Source organism: Thalassophryne amazonica, chromosome 8, assembly GCF_902500255.1.
Source record: "Thalassophryne amazonica chromosome 8, fThaAma1.1, whole genome shotgun sequence".
Lineage (NCBI taxonomy): Eukaryota > Metazoa > Chordata > Actinopteri > Batrachoidiformes > Batrachoididae > Thalassophryne > Thalassophryne amazonica.
This window is the reverse complement of record NC_047110.1, coordinates 50,337,787-50,365,614: the sequence shown is the minus strand read 5'-3', so window position 1 is coordinate 50,365,614 and position 27,828 is coordinate 50,337,787. Positions and strand designations below refer to the sequence as shown.

Genomic DNA, 27,828 nt, shown 5'->3' with positions numbered 1-27,828 from the left:
ACTGCCAGAAAAGTAGAAGAAATGCCACCCAAACTAGCCATCTGTGTGCTACAGCTCGGTGAAATGTTGGTGTACCCTTTGCCCTTCTCAGTTCCTGGAGTCTTCGACACTGAAACACTTGTGTGGTAAATCATGCCCATAGAAGCAAGCCACATGGCCAGATTGTCATAGCTGATGCCCACTGGCCAAAGCACCTATATATGTAGTAATTAAATCAGCCACATTTTTTTTACAGTTTTTAAAACTACATGGATGTTGAAATGTGGGCGGTAGCCTGGATGATCATGGAAGGTCATGGAGGTGTAAATTATGTCCTTTCAGGCCTAAATTTTACTTTCTACATGCACAGACACAAAAAGGTGGAATTTTGAGTATATTTTAACATGAAACCCAAACAATAGAATTTTTATTTTTCATTATAACATAAAACACATTTGAAAGAACAATAACACAACAAAACAAAGTGACAACATATTACATATTCGCATAGAAATCTTAGATAGATCATAGATTTCTTCACCAGTCTTTGAATTCTGTCCATTTTTTACACAGCTCTTCACATTTTGGTAGTTGTAGTCTTATGATATGTGTAAGTCTTTCCATGTTATAAATGTCATCCACTATTTCTCTCCAATTGTCTGAAGTGGGAGCGGTGGCCTTGTACCATTTTCGTGTAATTGCTTTTATGTTGATATTTTACTGTTACCTACCAAGCCTTGATACAATTTTGAGATCAGTTTTCCAGACATATTCTTGTATGCATTACTTAATACTTCTGTAATTGTATTTATTTCCCCTGTGAGACCTGGTCTTATTTCCTTATGATAATAGTCCCAGATCTGAAGATTCATATGAAGTCTTGTTTGTCCAAATCAAATTCTCTTTGTAGAGTCTGAAAGGTCTTAATTTCCCCTCCTTTTATTAATTTAATAAACATAGTCGGTCCTCTCTTTGACCATTCCTTAAAATTTGAACTTCCATTGTTAGCATGTTGTCAATCTTAGTTCTTACTTCCGAAATTTTTAACAATGTACTTGTCGTTTGTCTTCTTATGCAGTTCTTTGAGTTTTTCTAGTTCCTTTGCAGTTTCCTGATACTCCTTTAGTTTTTGTTTTTTTTATTATATGAAGCTATTGATATTAGTTAGCTTTTTATTGGATTATTCAATCCATTCACGTTCAGTGACATTATTTTCAAAGGATTAAGTTGCATCTTTAACAAAATAGTGATTCTTATTTGTCACATTGCCACAAAAAACACACTTAACAATAAGAGCTATAACATAAAAAAAACAGTTGTGAACCTGTATCCGGTAAGTCCAAGGACCTTTAACTGGTCCCAGTATCCTGTTGTTGGAGGAGGGGTAGAGCCTCCTAGAGAGGGAGGGCCCCTCAGTAGTGGTAGAGTTGGACTCTGGAATGAGTCTCCCCTTCATTCTACACTAGTCCAACACTTTTCGATTGTCTCGCCAAACTGTGCTTTAGGGCCGACGGTTTAGATAGGGAGGTAGATTGTAGCTAAATCAAAATATCTATCCACTGTAAATAAAAATAGGTTTAATTGTTTACCCATGTGACAATTTGTAAAGTGTTAACAATTACTAAATAAAGGCAAGAGACAAATCAAAATTTATATAAAATAATAATAATAATAGTTTATTCACAAACTTAAAACTCATACTTTAACTTCGTATTAAACATATATTTTTATATTTCAGTCAGTGATACCCACGCTGACGGTGTCTGCTTACAACTACCTCCCTTTATTTATATTTCACCTGATCTGTGAAACTCCTGAAGCCTCTCTCTTGCTCTCTGACTGGCTCCTCTCCTCACAGATGACTCCTGGTTCCTCTCCCATGGAAACACTTCTTTGATCCTATTGTCAAATGCATCCTCTTGTGCTTCTCCCATCTCCATGTCAAGTCCCTCTTTCACTGCCTCCTGTAGGCTGCCGTAGGTTTTTGACCCGTCTTGCCAGTGGATTCTGATTTTTGTCATGGGTGTTTAGAATTTAATGCCGTGTGTCTTCAGTACCTTTTTAATGCCACTGTATGCTTTACATTTTTTAACTACCTCACTGGGGTAGTTGTGGTAAAAAAACTGTGGTTTATCGTTCACTTGTATTAATTTCTTCCATGCTTTCTTAAGAAGGGACTCTTTAGTATTGAATTCCAGAAAGTTCACAGTGACCGACCTTGCACTGCTCCAGGTTCAGGGCGTCCAGCTATTGCCCTCATTTCTTGTTTAAGATCTCGTATTTCTTTTGTTATGCTGGCCAGCCCATCTGCCATATAATAGCTGTTAGTTTAGCTTCCTTAGCATTATCCATTAGCATGTCCTTTTGAGTGGTACCCTCATCCATTTCTGAATTGTTTTCAGCTTTATTTTGAGGTGTCCGTGTTTGTCGTCTTCCTCTTTTTTATTCCCCACTCATCCCCGCTTATCCTTCAATGTTGAATTTCGACTTGTTTTAGTTTTGGGATATGTTTGTGATTTTTTGGCGAGAGCTCTGAGTTATGCGTCCATTTCACATGCTGCCGACCCGGAACTCCAACCCCAACAATATTTAACTGTAAAATATAGATTAAAAACTTCTTTGTTTTCCTGAGACAAAGTCGCAGGCAATGATGGTGGGGGACAGGCTGCTAGATTTGGATAAAGTTGCTTTGTTTAATTGGCCCACCCAAGGATTTAAGTATTTAGGCATAATGGTTACACCACAAACCTCACAATTGTGTATTGAAAACTACGGGAAACTGTTTTTGACAATAAAATATGATTTGGTTCGCTGGGAAGTTCTTCCCTTATCCTTTATCGGGAGAATAGACACGGTTAGGATGAATCTCCTTCCTCGGTTGTTATATTTGTTTCAGGCCCTCCCTATTTGGATTCCATCCTCTACTTTTAAGATGTTAGACAAAATGATCTCTTCATTTGTGTGGCAAGGGAAAAAGCCTCGAGTTTGGCTGAAATTATTATGTAGTCCAAAAACAATGGGGGTCTGGGTCTGCCTAATTTGAAATTGTATTACTGGGCAGCACAGATGCGTGGGTTGGTAGAATGGGTATCTCAGGATGAAGAAACAAACTGGATAAAACTTGAAAACCATGCTCCCCATATTGTCTCATTAGAGAATGCACCTTTTTTAGAACAAAAGAAATGAAAGAGATTTGAAGATAAAAAATGAGTGGATTGTGTGTTCACGAGTGTGGACACAGGTGAGGAAGAAAATGAGTGCACCTTTAACAATTTCATGAGCACTCAAAATCACTAAGATTGCTGATTTTTTTTTTTTTTTTTTTTTTTTTTAACCTAATAAAATAGATTCTGCATTTAAGGGCTGGACAGAAAAGGTTTAATAACTATACACCAAATGTTTGATGGAGGGATATTAAAATCTTTTAAACAGTTGCAAGACAAGTTTGGTTTCTGACGGGTTTTTTCGTTATTTACAATTGCGAGATTATCTTTTGTCATGTGCAGAATGGGGCTCTTTGAAACAACTGCCTAAGCCAATTGAACATATGTTAATTAAGGCAATTGAAGAAAAAAATAGGGTTAAAATAATATCAAACATGTATAAACACCTACAGTCTCACCTTTCTGATAACTCACTGGACTTGAAGGAGAAGTGGGAGTTAAAGGCAAACACAATTATTGAAGATGAAGAATGGGAAGAGGCTTGTGAAGGAGGCCATACAATTACTAATAGTCCAACGTGGAAGGAGTTTGATTGGAAAGTTAAATTAAGATTTTTTTAGGACACCAGCCATTATTTTTAAAAATGATAATAGTAAAACTAATCTGTGCTGGAGGGACTGCAATCAAACTGGTGATCATTTGCATATTTTTGGGGATTGTCCCGCCTTGAAATCATACTGGCGAGGGATCCAAGGAGAGATCTGAGTCATACTAAACTTTAACTTACCGCTTGATCCAAAATATTATATTATAGGGCTGACCCCAAGGGTTGGTCTGAGAAAAAGGGAAGTTCAATTACTCCACATCTGTTTATTGGTGGCAAAGAATAACGAGATCTTGGTCAAAGGCACTACCTCCCACTCTTCTTCAATGACGTGAGGGATTTAAAAAATGTATATTTGATGGAAAAAAAATCACTGCAAAGCTTCATTTGAAAATGGACCTGTTTTTGGACTGGTGGGCTCCTGTCATAGTTTACTTTGGCTGGACATAGACATAATTATATTTGCCCATTGTTCTCTATTTGAAGTGTGAGTCTGCATGTATATGTACATACATATATGTGTGTGTGTGTGTATGTGTATATATATATAGTTTGATATACCAATTGTAGATAGTGCAAAATATATGGTAGGATGTACCCCTATTATTTTCCAGTGGGATGGAAAGCGGTTTTTGAATTTGCTGAGTCGCTCTGTTCTACTTGTTTTATTAATTTTATTTGTCATTATCTTGATAAGTCGTAACTGAATATGGAGTTGACAACATATATTTGAATAAAAGTGTTATAAAAAAAAACAACTATTTTTTCCGAATATTACCCATAACATGAAATTTACTATCTTTTTAAAATCAATACTAAAGTATTTCTACCACAGTACATTCATTATTTATTTATGTAATTAGATTTTTGTAGTATACCTTTTCTTTAAAGATAACATTAGGCACTGTCACCCACAGGTGGAGTATCAATGCAAAGGTTTTCTTGAGAAGAACAGAGATGCTCTTTATGAAGAACTGGTTGACATTTTGCGACTCAGTGAGGTATTCACAGGTCTTGCGTAACTTTTCGGTATATCACAGTTAGCGGTTACACTTTTTAATGTTAAAGGCAAAGTACAGCATAGCTTTTCCTTGTCGTAACATTTCTTCCACTTGTTGCTGTTGTCAGTTTCCTTTTGTAGCCACATTTTTTCAAGAGGAAGACCAAATGCCCCTGAACAGTAAAGGTGTCAAAGTGAGGCCTGCCAGGCCGGCAGTCAAACCAGCCAATAGACAGCTGAGAACCTCTGTTGGAGATAAGGTAAAAGTGTTTACTCTCTCTCCTCGCTGGTTATTGAACTGCAATATTGAAGTTTTACTCCTGTTCTCAACTTTGCTTTTGGGACATAACCATATTCTGCAGATTGATTATTTCTGTTTTCTCTCCTGGTATCTGTGGTGGAACACAGTTTCGCAGCTCCCTTTATTTACTGATGGAAACGCTCAATGCTACCACCCCTCACTATGTGCGCTGCATTAAGCCTAATGATGAAAAGCTCCCATTTGAGTGAGTATTGAACCATTACTGAAAACTTCCACTCTGTCAACATGTGAATGCTGTTCTTGTCGTTTCAAATGAACATTTGCTTGATTTTTTATTTATTTATTTTTTTTTTTTAGATACGACTCTGGGAGAGTAGTACAACAGCTGCGAGCCTGCGGTGTCCTTGAAACTATTCGTATCAGTGCACAGAGCTACCCGTCCAGGTAGTTCTACATTATAAGAGTCCAGATGGCGCAACTTCCAGTATTCTCACTTATGTAAGCTCATGATACTGGATAATGTTTTTTTTTTGTTTGTTCTGTGCAGATGGACATACATTGAGTTTTACAGCCGATACAGTATTCTGATGATCCATCAGGACTTGAGCCTAAGTGACAAAAAGCAGGCCTGCAAGACAGCACTGGAGAGACTGATTCAGGTTAGCTGGAGCTTAACACTGTCAGTTGTTACATGCAGTAGTCGTGATAGTTAACCTCAAGGTTAGCTTTGATAACTGCCAACTGAAAAGTTAACTGTGATAACACAAAACGGACAAACTGCTAAAACATTAAGCTGAGGTTATAAATAACCGCCTAGCCACATTTAGGGCCACATTGAGTTTTTTTTTTTTCTTTTTGTCTTTGAGAATAAAGTTGTAATTTCATGAGGAAAAAAACTTGTAATATTACGAGAATAAAGTCATAATATTACAAGAATAATGTTGTAATTTGGCCTGCTATTGGCCTATAAAATTGTTCATGGACTGGCACCGGCCTATCTGGCTGATTTAATTAAACCCTATGTACCAGCCCGGGCTTTGTGTTCACAGGATGCAGAACTATTCTGTGTTCCAAGGGTGAAGAAAAAGTTTGTGGGTCAAGAGAGCCTTTTCATACCGTGCCCCTGTTTTGTGGAATGGTCTCCCTGCCTCAATAAGACATTCAGTTTTTGTCGGGACTTTTAAGAACAGATTAAAGACACATCTTTTTACTCAGTCCTGTGGTTAGAATGTTGTGTTGGCATCTTTTTTAATTCTTTTAATTTTTTTTTTTTTACTTTTTATTGTGCTTTTTTGAACTTTTAATCATGCTTTTGATCTTTTAATTTTATTTTACATTGTCTTTGAACTATTTTGTGTGAGGTGCCTTGAGGCAATGCTGTCACGAATTGATGCATTATAAATTGAATAAATTTTCTGAGAAAAAAACTTGTAATATTACAAGAATAAGTCATAATAATACAAGTTGTATTTATATGAGAAGCATTTTTGTAAACCTATACTGAAGTGCAACTTAAAGTGCTCCACAGATCTCATTTTGAGATAGTTTTTATCATAAAATGACATCTTTATTCTTGTAAAATGACAAGTTTATTCTCGCAATATTATGACTTTATTCTTGTAATATTATGTTTTTTCTCATGAAATTACAACTTTATCCTTGTAATATTATGACTTTATTCTGGTAATATTGCAAGTTTTTTTCTCTCATAAAATTACAGTTGTTTTTCCTCATAATTACAACTTTATTCTCAAAATTAAAAAAAAAACCTCAATGTGGCCCTAAAACACCGTCATAGATAAGCACCACTAACCAATCAATTTTATTATAAGAATTTAGCTTCAGCTGGGATTTTTGGAGTCCAAAACTTTGCAAAAACAGCCGTAAAGAGTATGTTGCAGTGTAAATATGGAGGTTCCAACAAAGGTTAACATGCCAAGATCAGATGACAGATAGTAAGTAAGTAAGTAAATTTTATTTATATAGCACCTTTCACAGACAAGAGCCACAAGGTGCTTCACAACATAAAAGCAGAGTACACCACACAAAACATCAGACAATGGCCGAGACATAAAAACATAAAACATAACATAGGATCACAGAGCAGCCTAAAAGCTAAGAAAACGCTTGAGTAAAAAAGAAAGTCTTAAGTTGGCTTTTAAAAGTATCGACAGAGTCTAGTGAGCGCAGAGAGAGCGGGAGACCATTCCAAAGCCTGGGAGCAACAGCCTGGAAGGATCGCTCTCCTCTGGTTGCAAAATGGGTGCGAGGAACCATCAACAGATTTTGGTCCACAGACCTCAAAGCCCTGGCAGGGGCATAAGGCTGGATGAGGTCACAGATATAGGGAGGCGCCTGGCCATGTAGAGCTCTAAAAGTTAAAACCAAAATTTTAAAATTGATCCTGAAGGACACTGGCAGCCAATGAAGTTCCTTTAAAATTGGGGAAATATGAGTCCTTCTGTTAGCTTGTGTCAGAATTCTTGCTGCAGAGTTCTGTACCAACTGCAGTCGACGCAACTCCTTCTTGTTTAGACATGAAAACAAACTGTTACAATAGTCTAAACGTGTTGACACAAAAGCATGAATAATAAACTCTAAATCATTTCGAGACACCATTTTCCTGAGCTTAGAGATATTTCTTAATTGAAAGAAGCAATTCCTCGTCAGCTGTTTACAATGCTGTACCAAAGACATGTCTTTGTCAAAGATGACACCCAGGTTTCGAAGACATGATTTAGCAGACTGGCCCAGGTCTCCCAAGTACTGCTGAATACCTGGAATATGGGCATCAGGGGCAATAACCAATGTCTCTGTTTTGTCTGCGTTAAGCTGAAGAAAGTTATTCGTTAGCCATTGTTTAATTTCCGCCAAACAATGGAGGAGGGAATCAAGCCTCTTAATCTCAGATGGCTTAAAGGAGCAGTAAAGCTGGATGTCATCTGCAAATAACTGGTAAGAGACATCAGTAAATCTTTGAATGATCCTACCTAAAGGGATCAAGTACAATAAAAACAAAATGGGGCCCAATACAGAACCCAGAACCCTGAGGGACTCCACATAACAGGTCCGCAGACTCTGACCTTATCTGGTTAGCAAAAACGCTAAAGCTGCGCCCAGACAGATATGAAAAAAACCACCGAAGAACTGACCCCGACAGTCCGACATGATCCCTCAGTCTATTCAGCAGGACCTGGTGGTCAACAGTATCAAAGGCAGAGGACAAATCCAAAAGAACCAACACGGTGGATTTCCCAGCATCAGCAGACATCATAATGTCGCTGGACACTTTCAAAAGAGCCGTTTCCGTAGAGTTGTCTACGAAAACCGGACTGAAACCTGTCATGAATGTTATTCTGATCCAGGAAGAGTGTCAGTTGGTCTGAAACCACCCTCTCGAGGATCTTAGACAGGAATGGGAGCTTAGATGTACATCAATTATTAAAAGAACAAATTAAATGAAACTGTAGCTTCCATTCAATCTACAATGTATTCATAGTATACAAAGTATTAAATAAATAAGAAATATTAAGAAATAAACATACACATGGAAAATATTTTTTTAAATAATTTAATTAATACATTTAGTCTGGCTTGACCTCCTGCTTCTCCATCTCTCTTCAAGGTGATGCTTGTTATCTATTCATGATGTGTCAGTTTTGCTTGTTGTATTAGTGTATAAGCTCCAATGGTGAACAAGCATGTGTGATTTTAGTGTTTGGAAACATTTTTGACTATTAAACCTCTATTTATAAAAATGTCAGCTGACTTATAGTTAGCTGAGTTAAATTTTGTAGATGTGACTTGTACAAAATGGTTTTAAAAGTTAGCTGGAAAGCTGATCTGCTAACAAAAAGGTTTGCTTCACTAAATAGCTGATTAGGGTCACTTGATGAAAAAGGGTCACCATTACACAAGCCAACATTATTGGTCAGTAAAAACAGAACAGCCCTATGTGCAGGGGAAAAAAATATAAAATGATTGTCTTTATATATTGATTAAATAACTGTGATAACATAGATAACATAATTATCTTGGAATTTTTCTTTTTTTTAGTTTTTATCTAAAAGGGGGACACCAAACCCCACCAAATATGTGACACACAGCACCTAAGTATTATTTTCGTAAAAATAAACAGAAATCACTTCAACTAATTAATCTGAATTTACTTTTCATTTGATGAACACAGGGTAAAATGAATTTCCCCCCACAGACCAGTGTTTTAATCACTCGGTACGGCTGCAGAGAGCATGCCAAAAATGTGGTGTTGAATGTTACCCGTAGTGTCCTGGTCTGTTACATTTAAAACTGATGTTCCTAAACTGCTAATTTATTCAATAAATAAAACTCCAGTTGTGGTGTTTGAAAGCACCACTCTTGAAAACCTTAAACCCATGGGGAGATCGAATTTAGTTGAACAATAAAATAACAGTCATCAATTATTCACTTTATGTTTGTTTCACGCTCGAGTCCTAATATAGCTGCCAAAAATAGCACTCTGGGGGCTTTCCTGTGAGCCCATCCAAAAAAGTATAGCATGACTTATCTCAATAGTGGATTTTATGCATTCCCCATAGTCCCTATATTCATATTTTCCAGTCTATAGCACCTTGCTAGGAAATTTAAAAATTGACCCTCATTCACATATTGGTGACCCCTTTTCATGAATTGACCCATTCAGCTTGGGACTCCGACGAGGGCGGTCACATCTCCTCCACTCTCCCTTATCTCTGTTCTCTGCTTTAACCTTCAAGTCCCTACTTCACCAGACTGTGAATTCCTCAAATTATATTGGATTCTGGATCTATTGGACTACTATTGGTTTAACCATGGAATTGATCAGCTGGTCTCTGAACGCTATTGACACCATTTTTTTCTACAAGAAGGTCAGGACCGGGGATCCTACCTGCCCAGATGGAACGCATCCTGCAGGCTATGTTCTCAACTCCTAGAGTTCTTGGCATGTGGCATGCGTGGCGCCTTTCTCCATTGAGGACATCGAGGATTTATTCCTTTTTGGTCTTATGGTAGAAGGGCTGGTACTTTTTGGCGTATGTGCTGCCCTGATCTACCGGAAAATTAGCAAGACGGCGGCATCAAGAACCACGGCCCCTGGCTTGTCTGTCATGATTAACGAGGTTGGCAAGGCAGTGCATTCTCAGACTGCGTTGACTCTTGAACTCAGACGCATATTGGATGACATCTTGGAGCAGATGCGTGCCTTGCAAATGAAGCTGAAGGTTTCAGAGGCCGGTGAATATTCTTAATTGGTTGTTCAAGTGGAACTGTTAAGTGTTTTTCACTGCTCAAACCACAACATTACAGGCTTATCAAGCCTGAAGGTCAAATTGCCCGACTGTTTTTCCTCCAGAGGAATCTTTGCGGCCTGGGGAATATTGGCTGTTTCTTATCTCAACTCACAAAGACAATAAACTGTTTTCACAGGACTGAAGCATGCTCCACCCCCCACCCCCCATCCCCCTCCTACCTCCCATCAAATTCCCCCCACTCCGGCATCTGCTCACGTCATTCCTTCCCCCTTCTGCGGGGGCGGTGCAGTTATAGTTGCAGCTGGCCTCCATTCCTCCCCCCAAGCTGATGGTGGCGGCGCATCTCAGGGTTGCTGCGTGGCCTTCACCCACTTGTCTCAATTTGGATAACGGACTTCTTCAAACTTAGTGCACATAAACAATGTCAAATGTGAATGTGCTGTCTTTAATTCTGATGTGTGCCATTATTACGGTAAACAAGTAATAATTGTGGACTAATTGCTGTCTGAGGTAAACATAATTTCTCCACTGTGAGATCAATAAAGTTTATCTAATCTAATCTAATTAACTGAACTGTGCCCCCGCCACTGGTAATATGCAAAACATCTGTCATTTTACCCCAGATTGTGCTTATACAATGACATCTGGGGGATCCTTGTGTATCAGGTGGTCCTTAGCTTTATCCTCCTAATGATTAATTAAACTGTGACTTAAGGCCAAATCTAGAAACTACCTAATGTTTGCATTCAGCCATAAAGACTTGACACAGTCTGATTCAAAACATCTGCTACAGTGTCCTTTGGCTTGCGTTAAGCATTATGTTGCAATGATGGACTGAGGCAGGCTTGTAATCTTTATAGTTACAAGTTAGAAGGTCATATGAATGTTTTCTGCCTTCCGAACAGTTTTTTTTTTTTTTTTTTTAACCTCTTTTAAGAGGGTAAAGTCATAATTATTGAGGAAAGACACCCCCCCCAAATCCCTGTAGTTTAAAACATGTTTTGACATCATGGCTTCACCTCCAGGATTCTAACCAGTACAAGTTTGGCCGGACGAAGATCTTCTTCAGGGCTGGCCAGGTAGCTTATCTAGAGAAGCTGCGCCTGGACCGACTTCGAGGAGCCAGCATAACCATCCAGAAACACTTCCGTGGGTGGAGCCAGAGGAGGAAATATTTGCGGTTGAGAGATGCAGCCATAATTCTTCAACAATACATCCGTGGAACAAAGAAAATCCGGTTAGAGGCATTCCGTTCCAGTGTGTTGTTCCTTTTTTCTGTTGTATCTGCCACTGCATTTATATCAATATTTATGGATATATGCTGCAGTAAAACTGTGAGTGCTGCAACACTGAAGCAGGGTTGGGCAGCAGTGGTAATCCAAAGGCACTGGAGAGGCTACCGCACGAGACAGATCTTTCAGCTGGTTCGTCTGGCCTCCATCACCATCCAGGCCTTCACTCGAGGTTGGATGGCTCGTAAACAGTACAAGAAGGTGTGACACTATAGGATCATTAATTCCTCATTTGTATAATTTGAGTAGATAAAATACAAAAGTTAAAAACTGCTGACTTTCATTTTTACTGCTCAGATGATAAAACAGCACAAAGCCATAGTTCTCCAGAAATACGCCAGGGCATGGTTGGCACGACGGAGATATCAAACCATTCGTCGGCTCGTGGTTAATGTTCAGCTCTCCTTCAGGGTTCAGAAGCTCAAGAAGAAGCTTGAAGATCAGGTAAATGTGATTCTATGTTGTTTCACCTGGGGCTGGGGCATTAGTCTTTTCCAGTTGGTTGAAAATCTAATCTAATGTAATTAAGCCCTACGTACCGGCCCGGACTTTGCGTTCACAGGATTACTTTGTGTCCCTAGGGTGAAAAAAGAGTCTGCGGGTCAGAGTTTTCTCTTATCGTGCCCCTGTTCTTTGGAATGATCTCCCTGCGTCAATAAAACAGTCAGATTCTGTGGAGACTTTCAAGACTAGACTTAAGATGCACTTGTTTTCCTCGTTTTTTGTGGCTAGCATGTTGTGTTACTATGCTTTTTATTTTTACTCTTTTATTGTGCTTTTTTTAAGCTTTTAATTGTGCTTTTAGTCTTTTAATTCATTTTATCTTGTTTTTTTTTTTATTGTTTTGTGTGAAGCGCCTTGAGGCGACACTTTTGTGAATTGGTGCTATATAAAATGAATACATTGAATTGAATTGGCTGTGATGTAGAAGCATGTGAATGGCTGCATCATTACAGAGTAAAGAGAACTGTGGACTGGTGGAAAGACTGAAAATCTTGGCTAACTCAAATTCTCAAGCTATGGGCAGACTTCAAAGTCTGGAGGCGCAGCTGGAAAAGTCAGCAAGCCAGAAGGCATCTTTGGAGGCCAGAGAGAAAAAAGTCAAAGAAGATGCTACTCTGGTCAGTGATTTAAATTTAATCCTTTTGAGCAACTTTTTCTTTGCTGATGACATACAATAAACAGTTTTTTTTGTTGTTGTTGTTCTTCTTCTAGGTAGCTGCACAGCTTCAAAAGGAAATAGATAAACTCATCCTTGACAAGCAGAACATGGAAAAACAGTTTGAATTTTCCGCTAAAGAACTCAAAGGTAAACAGTTGTTATGTTTGTTTGTGCACGTTTACCTTTAGATAACTAGTTTGACACGTTTGTGTGACTTTGTCCTTCTGCAGAGAACTTTGATCAAATAAAGAGGAGTCTCCTGGAAGAAAAAGAAGATGAAGCCAGGCTTAGAAAGTAATGACAAATACAATCTACCTTGTGTACAACTGGAAACAAATATTTGTGCTCCAGCTTGTACAATTTATTCAGATGATTCTTGACAGAATTGCAGAGAACACTATTGAGATCCAGAGAATTGACCATGAGAAGGAGGTGGAAACTCTGACAGAGGAGATTAAGCGATTGAAAGAGGAGAGGATCGGCCTGCAGAGAAAGCTGGAGGAGGTGGGCCAGGTCAACTCAGATCTACAGGAGCAGCTCGTTCAGCTCACAAAGCATGTCAAGGCCATTCCAGAGCTACACCGAGATCTGCACAACCTACAAAATCAGAAAAATAACTTTGACCGAAAGATAAAGCAACAGTCTGAACAGGCAAGAGGTATAACCTATTCACCACCTCACATTTTAAGGATATGACACAATCTCATCTTCATACATATATGTGTCACATACCGCTGGAGAACCACAAAGCTCTTTTTCTGTATCTATAGCTAAAATGCACGAGATTACAAGACAGCTTCTGGGTGGTGTTGTTGAAGAAGAGGTGCTTTTAGGGTAATGTAGCTATTTTAGGTATGTTCTATTAATCACTTTTGTTGTTCTACATCTCATTGCTTTCTCTCTTCTTTTTTCTTCTCTGAAGTCTAACTCCAAATGACAAAGAGAAGATTTATGAAATAGAAGATTTGCTGACTGCCTTTGACAACCTGCACAAAGCTACAAGGTCCAGAGTTCTACAAGTTCTACATACACTTTATCTTTCTCTTGATCTGTTTTCATGTGTGGAGTCGATGTTTCTGACCAACCTTCTCCAAACAACCTGCTCCTGTACTCAGTCCATCCACCTAGATGTGAGCCTTCCCCTCTGTCTCATCACCCGTACTTCAGTTCTCAGCACTCACGACATGGTCATTGTTTCTATTTAGCGTGTCCCGAATCCCTCAGTATACGTTCCTGGATTTCTCAAATATTTCCCCTTTTTGATTTTGTCTTTCTTATTCTGTCTATATTTGTAATTCCACACAGTCATCTCGGCACTCCGCTCTCCTGATGTTCTCTTCCAAGTGTTCTATCAAGACTGGTCTTTGGCTACAACTGATTTCATGTATTTGAACATACAGTAAAACTTGCATAAACCATCATTGTTTACAACCGGATATTTGTACTCACCGGACAAAAGCAAAAGTCCCAATGCTTTTGTATAGTTTTTCATGTAATAAACACCATATATAACAGATTTTCACTCACATCAGACAAAACGTCCTGTCCGATTGCAATGTATTTCCATTAAAAACCCCTCGCATATAACGGACAAAGCAGCCTGGACGTGTCCAGTAACAGAGGTACGAAATGAAGTTCTTCACTGGCACTCGTCGATTCGAGGAAAGTGGGTACCGTATTTCTGTGATTAAAAGACTGGGCATTTTTTCAAACCGTGCTCAGACTCGGCGTCTAAACGAGGCAGGCCATAATTCAAGATCAGCGATTATTAACAAAATTCTACTTGCTGCCTGCACTGTAATATGATAAGTTTCACACATATCCCTGGGTGTAGCATACCAAACCGCTTTAGATCTGAGCCCGTCTGCATGGCTGCGAACCCATGTACCTGCTCAATGCTAAATGCTAAAGGGCTTTGATTTGTCTTTTTTTGTGGTTTCACTCCTTCCTCTTCCATCATATTTTAAAAGTCTTTGCAGTGCACAGGCAGATTACATTTCAGTCATGGATCAAATATGTTTGGTAGAAAAATCTGCAAATATGACCAACTTTACAACACAAAGTCAGAAAAAGATGCCCAAATGACCTGCAATTCATGGAGGGAAATTACACGTACCATACCGTTGGTTTGGAAGTTGATGAAAGAAGTGGAGCTCATTACAGCTTTTCAGGATTGGTGGAAAAAAAAAAAAACATTTCAGAGGTTATTTTCAGTATTCTGGACAGAAGATTCCAAATTTCATCTAAACTGGCTGTGCTCGGCTCTACCACAGGACTTCCGGAATCTCACTTTTTTTCTGATGAAAAGAGATGGATTGTTTTGGCTCTTACCACAACTAAACAGATTCTGTTGAGGCACTGGCGGCAAAAACAACCCCCTCCTTATGTGGAGTAGTTGACGACAATGGTCAAATTGACACCCTGTGAGCAAATGAGTTATGGACAACTAGATAAATTCCATCAGTATGATTGTATTTGGTCTGCCTTTACCAGATGGCTTTCTGTCACATAATTTTACAAGTGTAATGTTTGATTCAAGGTCAGGCGTTTAATCAGGGAAATACGTAAACCTAATTGGTTGTAGATTGTTCGGTGCCTCCTGACTGTAGATTTTGTCCGTTTTATACATAAAGCCCATCCCTTAGTTATGCTACTATAAACTTAGACTGCTGGGGGGTTCCCATGATGCACTGAGTGTTTCTTTCTCTTTTTGCTCTGTATGCACCACTCTGCATTTAATCATTAGTGATTGATCTCTGCTCTCTTCCACAGCATGTCTTTTTCCTGGTTCTCTCCCTCAGCCCCAACCAGTCCCAGCAGAAGACTGCCCCTCCCTGAGCCTGGTTCTGCTGGAGGTTTCTTCCTGTTAAAAGGGAGTTTTTCCTTCCCACTGTCGCCAAGTGCTTGCTCACAGGGGGTCGTTTTGACCGTTGGGGTTTTTCCGTAATTATTGTATGGCTTTGCCTTACAATATAAAGTGCCTTGGGGCAACTGTTGTGATTTGGCGCTATATAAATAAAATTGATTTGATTTGATTTAAAGCGGATTTTGTCCGTTTTAAGCATATAGCAGATTTCGATTATAACAGACAAAATTCACTGGTCCCCCTGAATCCATTATACGCGAGTTTTACTGTATTCACTCTTTTCAGTACCTCCCCCTGGAAGCTAATTTGTGAACCCTGATCTTCACTAAACTTGAAATACTCTGTGTTCTTCCTATGAATATTTAGTTCTCTGTCTTTCAAAGCCCTTCTCCATTATTCTAGCTTTCTCTGTACTTTATTTTTTCTGGTGCCAAACAACAAATGTCATCTGCAAAATCCATGCACCAGGTGGACTGGTCTTTCATCCCAAAAGTCAGTACATCCATAACAAACCATCCATAACAATGGGTTAAATGGAAACTACTAATTTATGATATTTGTAAAGGTTTTACAGCTGGGTACCCTTCCAGACCCTAATCCTTTTTTTATTTACCTGAGCTTGGGACTATCGCAGAAGTGGGTAATGTGTACTAACCAAGTTGTAATATACAGCACTACATATCTTGGCACTTACTAATAACCAATGACGAAGTTGCTTTTGCATGAATGGTCCCCACTTATGATTTCAGGATACTGCAAAACCACCAGAAGGAGCAAAAGGAAAGCTATGAGACCCAGTTGGAGGGCTTCAGACTGAAAGTGGACCACCTTCAGAATGAAAATGGCAAGCTACAAAACCTGTTTCAGGAGAAGAGTGATGTCAATAAGAGCATTCACCAAGAAGTGTCCAGGCTTAGCAGTGAAAACGCAGTATGCCATTTCATTCTTCATCTCTACTTGAACCGATGCACTGTGATACATGTGGTAGTTTATTTATGTTATTACTGATTTGATATTTGACAGATTATACCTGAGCTCAAACTGCAGATTTCTGAGCTGCAGAGACAGAAGCAAGAATTGGAGGTCCATGTAGAGCAGAAGACCAGAGAGTTGGCAGGTGGGTGTAGATGCTTGTGCTGTGATTTTTCACTACAAAGACCCTTTGTAGTGTTTGAATATTTTATTATCCTTATGTATGTTTGTTCAACCATTTTCATCCAAAAGACAAACGGAGGACATAACTATAATCTTCAAAGGGAGATCGAAGAAGAACGCTCACAGGGCAGGTAAAATGCTCAAATTTACATCCTTTCAGAAAAGATGTGGTAGTCCCTGCACAGGTATAATTCTTTTAAATTTTTGTTCTAAATCGTCCTGTTTTTTTTTTTGTTTTTTTTTTAGACTCTTTGAAACAAAAGCTGAAGAGTTGGAGGAGGAGAAAATGGAACTTCAAGCTACATTGGAGGAACTACAAGAGGAGAATGATCACTTGAAGAGACATCAGCTGATCGAGAGCGAACTGAAGAGCAGGCTTAGACAAGAGGCTTCACGGCTAACCGCTGAGAACATGGTGTGTAGTTAATAACGACAAAGTCTCATGGCAGAATTATGTCTGTAAGAAAGATTAACAAATCCTGCTTTTCTTACAGGATTTTGAAGAACAACTTGACAAGAAGGACAGACTAATAAAGAAACTCCAAAATCAAATTAAGAGCCTTGAAACATCACAGAGAGGTAGAACTGTGGACTCTGCATTACCGCTGTCAAATAAACACGTTTCTGTATTATTTTTTTTCATAATTCTATTTTATTTATTTTGGACATCTTTGTGCCATCATTTCCAGTCAAATTTTGTTTGACATGCTGTTGTGTTTTATGTAAGTCCACTCCACTCTGTTGCACGTTATCTTTCACCCTTCCAGGATCGTTCCCCAGTTGCAAGCAGTCTTCTAATCATGCACACCTCTCCTCCTTGCCTGTTATCTTTCTCTTCTTGTGTATCTATACTTGTTACTTTTTCTTAGTCAATAGTAGATTATTGTTGTTTCCTTGGAGAACATACCATCAATCAAAACTGCCTGAGGTAATGTTCTTGAGCTAGTCAGCAGCTGCAAGTATTTGGGATTGACTATTGACATGGAGCTTTCTTTTAAAGTTCATTTTAAACACTTGCTCTCCAAATTAAGGGTAACGCTAGGCTTCCTTTAAAGCAGTGGTCTCCAAACTATTCCAGAAAGGGCCGAGAGGATGCAGGTTTTCTTTGCAGCCACCGACCCCAGCAGGTGATTTCACTGATGAACTCATCCCACCTGCTCCAAGTGATGTTAATCAGTGAAATCACCTGCTGGAGTCGGTGGCTGCAAAGAAAACCTGCATCCTCTCGACCCTTTCTGGAATAGTTTGGAGACCACTGCTTTAAAGAAACAAGTCGTGCATCTCCTTTAGTGCTCCTGATAACTGCTACCTTCCTGCCGTTATTGGACTATGGTGATGTCATGTATAGGTGTGCTTCATCCAGTTGTCTACAGTACTTGACCCCCTGTATCGCTGTATCACCGCACCCTGAGATTCATCACTGGTTGTAACCGCCTCACCCACCACTGTGAGTTGTATGCCAAAGCGGGCACGCCCTCTTTGTCTGTCAGGCGTTATACACACTGGATGATTCTGGTTTACAAAACTTTTATTGGTCTGGTTCCAACCTATTTATCCAGTTTACATCAGAGATCTGAAAGCTGTTATGCTCTGCGTTCAAATGACGTTACGTTTTCGTGTACCTCATGTCCACGCTGAAGCAGGAAAGAATGCCTTCAGTTTCTCAGCTCCTTCTGATTGGAAGGTTCTCCAGTCTGAACTGAAACTGCCCAGACTGACTTCCTTGAACACCCTCTGGTCTATTTTACGAGATCACGAGTGGGATTTTTTTTCTGAATCCAAATCTTCTTGAGACTTTGCATCATGTGCAATGTTATTATGACCAAGATGATTGTATCTTATTTATCACCAACATTCTCATGTTCATGTTAACCTTTCCTTCATGATGTGTGCTGCTGCCTTTCTTGGCCAGGTCATCCTTGTAAGAGGTTTCTATCTAAGTGGAATTCAACCTGGTTAAATAAAGGTTATTAGTATTATTGTACGTGATCTTTTTATTTTTTGAATGGACCCTCTAGTTTGTGTCTCATCTGAATTTGTCTGCAGTTAATTTTGTTGTCATGGTTTAGGGCCCCTTCACACACAGTATGACTAAGTACAAATCAGTCACTAACACATACCATCACAGATGCTGGCTTTAGAACTTTACAATCTGGATGGTCTTTTTCCTCTTTTGTCCAGAGGACACGACGTCCATGATTTCCAAAAACAATTTGAAATGTGGACTCATCAGACCACAGCACACTTTTCCACTTTACGTCTGTCCATTTCAAATGAGCTTGGGCCCAGAGAAGGCATTTCTGGATGTTGTTGATGTATGGCTTTCGCTTTGCATGGTAGAGTTTTAACTTACACTTGTAGATGTAGCGACGAACTGCGTTAACTGATAATGGTTTTCTGAAGTGTTCCTGAGCCCACGTGGTAAGATCTTTTGCACAGTGTCAGTTTTTAATGCAGTGCCGCCTGACGGATCGAAGGTCACAGGCATTTAATGTTAGTTTTCGGCCTTGCCGCGTACGTGTAGAAAGTTCTCCAGATTCTCTGCATCTTCTGATTATATTATGGACTGTAGATGATGGAATCCCTAAATTCCTTGCAATTGAATGCTGAGAAACATTGTTCTTAAACTGTTGGACTATTTTTTCATGCAGTTGTTCACAAAGTGGTGATCCTTGCCCCATCTTTGCTTGTGAACGGTTGAGTCTTTTGGGGACGCTCCTTTTATACACAATCATGACACTCACAATTAGTGTCCTCAGTTCCCAAATGCTTTTTGAGTGTTGTTAGAAGGAAAGGTGATGTAACACAGTGGTAAATATACCACTGTCCCAGCTTTTTTTGAAACATGTTACAGGTATCTATTTCAAAATGAGCAAATATTTGCACAAAAAAAAAAAAGTTTATCAGTTTTGAACATTAAATATCTTGTCTTTGTGGTGTATTCAATTGAATATAGGTTGAAGAGGATTTGCAAATCATTGTATTCTATTTTTATTTCCATTTCACACAACGTCCCAACTTCATTGGAATTGGGGTTGTAGAATGTGTGAAGCGGCCCTTAAGTATGGCGTGTTCTCCTAAACCAGCACCGACACTTTAGTTAAGCCTGCTGATAGCTGTTATCCCTGCTGATATTCAAACTATGCATTTAAAAAGCCTTTTTTACGAACAAATTTTGTGCAAAATTTATAATTTGACTGTCACTGAGCTCGCTTGACCAACAGCCAAAGCCAGCACTCGTCTGTCTGGAGGTTGATATGCAGGCTGCAAATTGTTGGCAATACCAAAAAAGGCTCCTATGGAGACAGAGCCCACTCATACTGTGGCAGAGACCACCAATCTCCTGATCCTGTAGGAGTTCCTGGTCTTGTGATAGAGTCCACTGGTCTTGGGGTGCTGATTGTGCTGAGGCATCTTCTTGTGTGGTTTAACTAAGTGGGAAGTCCCTTTCCATATGGTGTCCATCTGATGACTGTCACCTTTGACTCTGGCCCAGACAGTAACTGCATGAAGGACATTGCCAGCTTTCCTTACTCCATTCTATTTTTGCATCTGGGGTAGCTTGCTGGCTTCACTCTGTTTTTGTACCCTGCTCTGTTTTTGTACCCCTTGGTGACCCTTCTGGCTGTCCTGGAAATTATTATTATTATTTTTTTTTTCTGTTTAAGGCCAACCATGCACCTCCTCACTACTAACACAACTTAGTCTTGCTGTGCCCCATCTGTCTATGTGGCCTTTCTAAGTATCTGTTAGGTTTGAGGATGGAGAAGTTCCTGATGTGATTCTGTTCTTCTTATTCTGGACATCCTTATCCTATCATTTTGTATGAATGACTGGCTGTTTTCTTTCTCACCCACAATGCTCCTCTGCTGTTTCTCTTTCATTATCTCACAGAGCTTCCTCAACTGTAATAAATGTGTAATCATGTATGTTTTGTTCTAATTTGTGTATACTGCCCCGATTGTGTCTTGCCCAATTTTACCTCAGTCAGGTTGCATATCTAGTGTTTGCTTAATTTAGTCTATCTTCTTCTTCTTGTTCAGTAAATAGACGTTCAGTCGAGCCATTTTCCCTGAGAGGTTGAGTCTCTTGTTCTAGTCTTGTCCTCTGTGTCTGTTCAGTTTGCATGTTACAATAAATTATATATATATTTTTGTTACAGTATAGCCATTCTTTAAGGTGTGCGGTGGGATCAAATTTTATTTCCGGTTTAACATTTCTTGCAGCCAAGCAAACGTCTGGGCCTGCTCTACCCAAAGAATACCTTGGCATGTTGGAATACAGAAGAGAGGATGAAACCAGGCTTATTCAAAACCTCATTCTGGGTACACTTTCTTTTTCTGTTGTACTGCCATTGATGTTTTAAAGGACAGTACTTGTCATTTTGATATTTGAGCCCAAAATATGGATGTTGAAACATTATGTTACTGGCAGCTATTGACTGTACAATACATTTGTAATAGAAATAAAAATTAGATGGAGGACTTTATTTACATTTCCGTTAAAAATCTATATTATAATAGCTAAGTGGCCTCTGTGTGCATGTGTGTATGGCTCAATCATCAATATCTAATTTTGGAAAAATTAGATATATTAGCTAATAGCGGTGAACAATGGGCATTGTGCCTCAATGCACAGTGGGAGTTCGGGGTTTGGGGGTTTTAAATGTTACTGTGGTTCATGCTAGTTTAACAGTGTTGTTGGTGATATTGATTTATTATGTTTTTGTAGTTCAATTGGTTTAGTCAGTTTAATTAAGTGTTGGCGGTACCATGAGTGAAACTGTGAGACTGTGGCGGAAGACATCAAATTAAAATTAAAAGCACCTGCTTGTAGCAGAATGCAGAAAAGACACAAAGCTGTATGTGCGTGCATATAACTTTGATCATGGACAAACTGTGAAGAGCTGACATTTTCCCTTTGGTATGCTTATGTACTTTGGGTCAAGGATGAATGCCGCCAGAAGAGACCATTGATAGGACTAATATTTTTGGAGCAACTATGGCTACAACAACACTGAACAATGGATGCTGATTTTTACATTCTGGACTCACACGCCATTCCAGCAGGGGCGGTAAATCATCTTTATATTAAAAGCATGATTGCCTGCGTGATTTTATTTAGTAACTTCAATGTAAGTACATAATATAATTGGAAATATGTAAAAAAAAAAAAAAATGCTTGGATGACACAATAAAGTGAAAACACTTGTTTCCATTGTGGTCCATTTAAAAATCAAATGACAAAATAGAAGTAATAATAAAATAATGATAATAATAATAGTGTGTATATGATAACAAGAGCCTAAACAATTTCTAAATGCATTAAGACAGTAAATTAACATAAAAATATGTATTTAACAGGAAATAATAGGATTGAGTTCTTCCTCTAAAAATTGTTAAGGTCTAAGGTTCTAGAAACATTCTGGACTTTAAAAATGTCAGCTGCCTATTTTATAATCTAAAGCCCGCGGATCCCCACAGGCAACATGGTAGTGGTTATATATTTTGAACTCGAACATAAAATGACTTTTTTGGTCCTTTAGGCTTCAACATTTTATATGTTCCTCCCACGTTGCGCTGTGATGATCTAAGTGTGCTGTGGTTTTTGTTTTTTTTTTTACTCTGAGTATTTGGCATAATACCTGGCAATCTTCCCACAGACCTGAAGCCCAAAGGTGTGGTGGTCAACATGATCCTAGGTCTGCCAGCCTACATCCTCTTCATGTGCATCCGCCATGCTGACTATGTGAACGATGATGCCAAACTCAAGTCGCTTTTGAATGCAATCATCAGTGGTGTTAAAAAGGTTATCATGGTGAGGTTTATTTTGACTTTATTGGCTTTACTTTTTCAAGAATAGTCCTTTTTTGTAGGGAAGAAAACTGTTCCCAACAGTGTAACTTATTTATGGTAAGAAGCAGTTTAATTATTTGCTTTAATATTTTGATTTAGATGGGTGTATTAGGAAAAAATACAGCTGGTTGGCTGTATTTCTGCAGACATTGTTGTACCACTAACAATGTCTGTATAACTTTCACCTTTTTCCCCGTCCTTTATTTAACCATGTAAAAGCCTCACTGAGATTAAAAATCTCTTTCCAAGAGTAACCAAGAGTAACATAGTCACAAAATAGAACAATACAAACAGACATAAACAACTGTCATACACACACAATAAATAAATAAAATAAAATAAAATTAATTCTCAGCATCCTGCCAGTATGGAATACTGTCTTGGAATACCATCACTGTCTTTATTTCTGATGGTTTTTCGGAAACAGTTTCCCTCAGTTTTGACACAACAGTGGCAAAGTACATTTGGAATTTTATTTTGGTGCCATTTTGAGTGTAAGGTGGATTTATTTTTCTTTTTTAACTCCATCTGTCGTTGCCTCATTGACTTTGGATTAACTTCAAACCAGAGTTTTCAAGAAAGGATTTCTTTCAAATGAAGCAATCACACATCAGAAGTTGAGTTGAGCACTCAGAATCTTGATTGCTAATATGTCTAGGGTTGTAAGAAAGTGAATTTATCCTTTAACTTACTCTGATGATAAGTGGAAGAAGATGAGTGAATGGACAAAATACTACACTGCACTATAACACACTACACGATACAAAATGCTAAACTGTCACTTTTTGTTTAAGAATCACTCCAAAGACTTTGAGTTGCTGTCATTCTGGCTCTCCAACACATACCAACTGCTGAACTGTCTGAAGCAGTACAGCGGCGAGGAGGTAGGGTTTTGCTGGATGCGATGTTCCACATGCCATCCTTTAATCATGTCATAATATCGCTTACTTTGGTCTGTATGTATGTATGACAGGAGTTCATGAACCAAAATACTCCTCAACAGCAGAAGAACTGCTTGAAGAATTTTGATTTGTCAGAACACCGGCAGATTCTCAGCGACCTGGCCATCCACATTTATCACCAGTTTATCTCAGTCATGGAAAAAAGTCTCACTCCCGCAATCGGTATTTTACATGTTACCGTGACACAATCAGTGCACTGAGACTTACCTGTATGAGCAATTCTAGTAAGTGTGATTTATTTTTTTTTACTTACAGTGCCTGGTATGTTGGAGCATGAGAGTTTACAGGGGATTTCTAGCATGAAGCCATCAGGCTTCAGGAAGCGTTCCAACAGTGTTTATGAGGACACCGAGATCTACACAATCTCCTCCATCCTCCAGCAGCTCAGTGTCTTCCTCTCCACCATGAGTCAACATGGCATGGAACATCATCTCATCAGACAAGTTATCAAGCAGCTTTTCTTCCTCATCGGTGTGATGACCTTCAACAGCATCATGCTCCGCAAAGACATGTGCTCCTGCAGGAAGGGAATGCAAATCAGGTGTCTCCGTATTGCTCAAATAATTGGTGCCAAAAAACAAAAAAAAAGTTTCAGTTGTATAGCTGCTTTATTTCTTTAGATGTAACATCAGTTATTTGGAGGAGTGGCTGAAGGAGGAGGAGCTGCAAAGCTCCAATGCCATAGACACTCTGATGCCGCTGTCTCAGACCGCGTGGCTTCTGCAGGTCAGCAAGTCCACCGATGATGACGCCAAAGAAATTGCGGAAAAATGCACCGAACTCAATCCTGTTCAGGTACGTTTAATCGCTGCTGTACGAAGGCTGAAAGGAGACGCAATGCTTTCAAATGAACACAACACTAGAAAAATGTAGAAAACACTTACAAATACATAAAAACCTGTATCAATTTCACAAGTAGCTGCACTCCAAAAAAATGTATTGAAAACGCTTGTAAACCGTAAGAATATTAACCTGAACTAGAGCACCGTGTTAGTGGAGTGTAAACCTCCGCCAACATTAGTTTCCAATTCCACAAATTTCTACCTTGGAAAAAATTGTCAAGGTCAAAGTCCTGTTAGAAGTGGCTTTTCGTAAACTAAATTAGATGTGATCAAATGTCAGGAGTATGTATTTAGTTTGTGCACTTGAATAGAAGTGTTTTGTGGCATTGTCAGGTTTTTTCCAACTTTTTGGTTTCTGAAGTCTTTTTCAGATAATTTTCACTGAACATTGGTTATCTCTGCTATGCACAATTTGTCATTGCTTTTTGGCACTTGGTTTCCCTCTGATAACTGGAAGATAGACAATCAGGCATAAAATTGGAATCTCCATCCAATTTTGGTGGTGTAGGTAAATCCATAACAGAAAAACGAGAGTGATTGAGGCACATTTGATTGAGCTATAATTCAAAATGTACACCAAATGGGCTTTTCAATATTAAATTCAAATGTCCACAAAATCCTCAGTCTAGATCAGATCCGGATCCAAGTTGGTCAGGGGATAGTAAGTGCCAGTCTGCACCTCACTTTCAAATATGAAAGTGATTGGGGCACATTTGATTAAGATATAATGTAAAATATACATTAAATGGGGATTTCAACGGCCACGAAATCTGTAAGCTAGATCAGATCTAGATCAAACTTTGTCAGTTGATAAAGGATACTAGCCTACATAATGCTGTCAAATATGAAAGAAATTGGATTTTTTTTGGACAGTTATGAATTTGTAAATATTCTTCAGTGTTAATGGATGGGGACTTTCGAAGATTTTTCCTGACTTTGACCTATGACCTTGAAAATTGAATCAGTTTTTGTGTATCAGGATATAAATTCTCCATAAAAATTTCATAACAATACATGAAAAATTGTGGGTTCCAGGCTGTTCACAAACAAACGGGTGAAAACATAACCTCCGCCCAACTTCATTTGTGGATTGCAAATAAAATAAAATATAAACATATAGATAGCGTAAGAATAAAATCATCAATAAAGTAAATCAATAAACTTACTCAGCTATGCTGACCAGGTAGCGATAATGTGTGTGTGTGTGTGTGTGTCAGTTAAAGTCTTCCAAACAAATTTTAGTTTATGTTATGATTACTTGTGTTGTTGCTACTTCCATTGTTTTGCAAAGTATTTCGGTTTTGGGTGCTGTGCAAGAATTTGGAGCAGATACATTTCATATTAAATGTGCGCCGGGTTATATTGAGTGTTCTCTGTGTTTGCAAGTTTTTTTTTTTTCCCCCCCAATTTGCAAAACTTTTTTCATGCAACTCCCTGTTGTTGAATTGATGCACATGTTTGGTTTTTTTTTGCATTTGTGTTTTTTTGCATTTGTTCATGTTGTCTTAATTTGGAAGCATTGTGGCCCCCAACACCCACTGTGCTGCTGCAATATACAAAAGTAGTCACAAAATCATCCTTTACAATGAACTAAAACACACTCAATTTAAAAATTTGCAGATTGTGAAGATTTTGAACTCCTACACGCCCATTGATGATTTTGAAAAAAGAGTGGCTTCATCATTTGTCCGCAAAGTTCAGGTGAGCTGTAAAATATGTTGAAAACGTTTGAAAAAGTGTAGTATATTTGGTATGCAACAAAAACATTGAATACTGTTCACTGCATTCTCTCATGCATCAACAGAAAAAAAAGATTTTAATTGAAATGTTGGAATAATTCAGTGGAGCCGATTTTACTGTCGCTCTCCCCTACAGGAAATACTTTGTCACATGCTATGTTTGCATTTCTTTCTTTGTGTGTGTGTGTGTGTGTGTGTGTGTGTGTGTGTGTAGGCACTACTGCAGGATCATGAAGGCACCACACAGCTGATGCTGGACACACAGTATCGCTTCCAGGTCACGTTTCCCTTCCATACGTCCACACAGGCTCTGGAGCAGCTGCAAGTCCCAAACAGCCTTCATCTGGGCTTCCTAACTAGAATCTGACCATCTGACATTTCATCCACATGGAAACCACAGTCCACTACACCACAACTCTCTGTGTGTGTGTGTGTGTGTGTGTGTGTGTGTGTGTGTGTGTGTGTGTGTGTGTGTTATGTCTTTGATAAAGATAATTTACCCAGTTTTGACACAAAATTTTAATGCTTAGACTTAGAATGTTTAGACAGATAACAGTTACAGTTGGGTTCATAAGTATTTAGACACTGACCCAGTTTTATTCATTTTGCCTTTTGCACCACTACAGTGGAGCTGAAATGACAAGATCCATCTTTAATTCAAGGGTTTAACAAAAATATCCCATTAACATTTAGGAATTACAGTCATGTGTATACATTGTCCCTCTATGTTCATAGCCCATAAGTAATTGGACAACCTAAATATAAGGATCGTTTTTAATATAAATCATCACATTTACGTCCAGTTTTCATGACACAAGTTGTGGACGTGAACATATGTTTTGCACTTCATTTACGTTAGTCATTAAAAATGTACAAACAGTTTGGTGTTGTATGGTAAATCTGTCTGGTGTAGGCAGTTCTCAAAAACTGAGTGAGAGGGAGACTTGTGAGGGAAGCCACCAAGACACACAGACAACTCAGAGGAGAGAAATTGTAGATAGTAGAAGCGTTGCCTGTCACATCTCCAGTCATAACGTCATGATGGAGGAGAACACTAGCACACTAACTTCTTAATGATTTTTGTCCTAGACATTGTCAGTGACATGGAAACATTCATGTATCCAACCCCTGACTTTGGGGAAAAAAAAAAAAATTCCTATAAAATTGATAATTTGTATTCCAAAACTAATCCTTATATTTAGTTTGTCCAGTTACCTATGGCTTCTGAAAAATGGAGGGGAATATCTGTTATTCCTAAATGGTTAATGACATATTTTTGTTAAACCCTTGATTTAAAGGTGAGCATTTACACTCCAAGCACATCTTCATTGGTTTATTTAAACTCCACTCAGCTGATCTACAGAGGCAAAAATAAATAAAATAAAAACTAACTCGCCAAATAGTTTGATTTAGTTGATTTTTGTTCATTGACAGCTCAGGTCATTTTCCACAATTATGCAATTCCAAAAATTAGATGAGATAAGCCATTTACTGATCTCAGTCCTAACAAATAAGATATGAACCTCAGTTGGAAGATATTTTTATTGATCCTTTACATTTGATTTTGATATTTGAAGTCCAAATCAAAGACATACTCACCTACTTGGAAATGTTCATGTATCCTCCACTGACTTGTCTGCAAACTAAAACTGGCTCTAAAAGTGATGATTTTTTTG

The 27,828-nt window shown here is 38.6% G+C and overlaps 1 protein-coding gene across 1 annotated transcript in view; it reads left to right on the top strand.

Moving 5' to 3' along the window:
• myo5c (myosin VC) overlaps positions 1 to 27,209 on the top strand; it is a 37,218-nt gene extending 10,009 nt beyond the window's left edge. The window contains exons 14-40 of the mRNA XM_034176193.1: positions 4,665 to 4,748; positions 4,876 to 5,007; positions 5,156 to 5,253; positions 5,367 to 5,453; positions 5,557 to 5,668; positions 11,305 to 11,516; positions 11,607 to 11,772; positions 11,869 to 12,015; positions 12,528 to 12,692; positions 12,787 to 12,880; positions 12,964 to 13,027; positions 13,117 to 13,391; positions 13,504 to 13,567; positions 13,656 to 13,736; positions 16,349 to 16,529; positions 16,623 to 16,716; positions 16,819 to 16,885; positions 17,001 to 17,169; positions 17,249 to 17,333; positions 20,981 to 21,079; positions 22,417 to 22,571; positions 23,404 to 23,493; positions 23,583 to 23,733; positions 23,827 to 24,112; positions 24,192 to 24,366; positions 26,034 to 26,114; positions 26,367 to 27,209. Coding sequence (XP_034032084.1) covers positions 4,665 to 4,748; positions 4,876 to 5,007; positions 5,156 to 5,253; positions 5,367 to 5,453; positions 5,557 to 5,668; positions 11,305 to 11,516; positions 11,607 to 11,772; positions 11,869 to 12,015; positions 12,528 to 12,692; positions 12,787 to 12,880; positions 12,964 to 13,027; positions 13,117 to 13,391; positions 13,504 to 13,567; positions 13,656 to 13,736; positions 16,349 to 16,529; positions 16,623 to 16,716; positions 16,819 to 16,885; positions 17,001 to 17,169; positions 17,249 to 17,333; positions 20,981 to 21,079; positions 22,417 to 22,571; positions 23,404 to 23,493; positions 23,583 to 23,733; positions 23,827 to 24,112; positions 24,192 to 24,366; positions 26,034 to 26,114; positions 26,367 to 26,519 — 3,567 coding nt within the window. The 3' untranslated portion in view covers positions 26,520 to 27,209. The remainder of the gene's footprint in view (positions 1 to 4,664; positions 4,749 to 4,875; positions 5,008 to 5,155; positions 5,254 to 5,366; positions 5,454 to 5,556; positions 5,669 to 11,304; positions 11,517 to 11,606; positions 11,773 to 11,868; positions 12,016 to 12,527; positions 12,693 to 12,786; positions 12,881 to 12,963; positions 13,028 to 13,116; positions 13,392 to 13,503; positions 13,568 to 13,655; positions 13,737 to 16,348; positions 16,530 to 16,622; positions 16,717 to 16,818; positions 16,886 to 17,000; positions 17,170 to 17,248; positions 17,334 to 20,980; positions 21,080 to 22,416; positions 22,572 to 23,403; positions 23,494 to 23,582; positions 23,734 to 23,826; positions 24,113 to 24,191; positions 24,367 to 26,033; positions 26,115 to 26,366) is intronic.
• Positions 27,210 to 27,828: the final 619 nt, after the last annotated feature.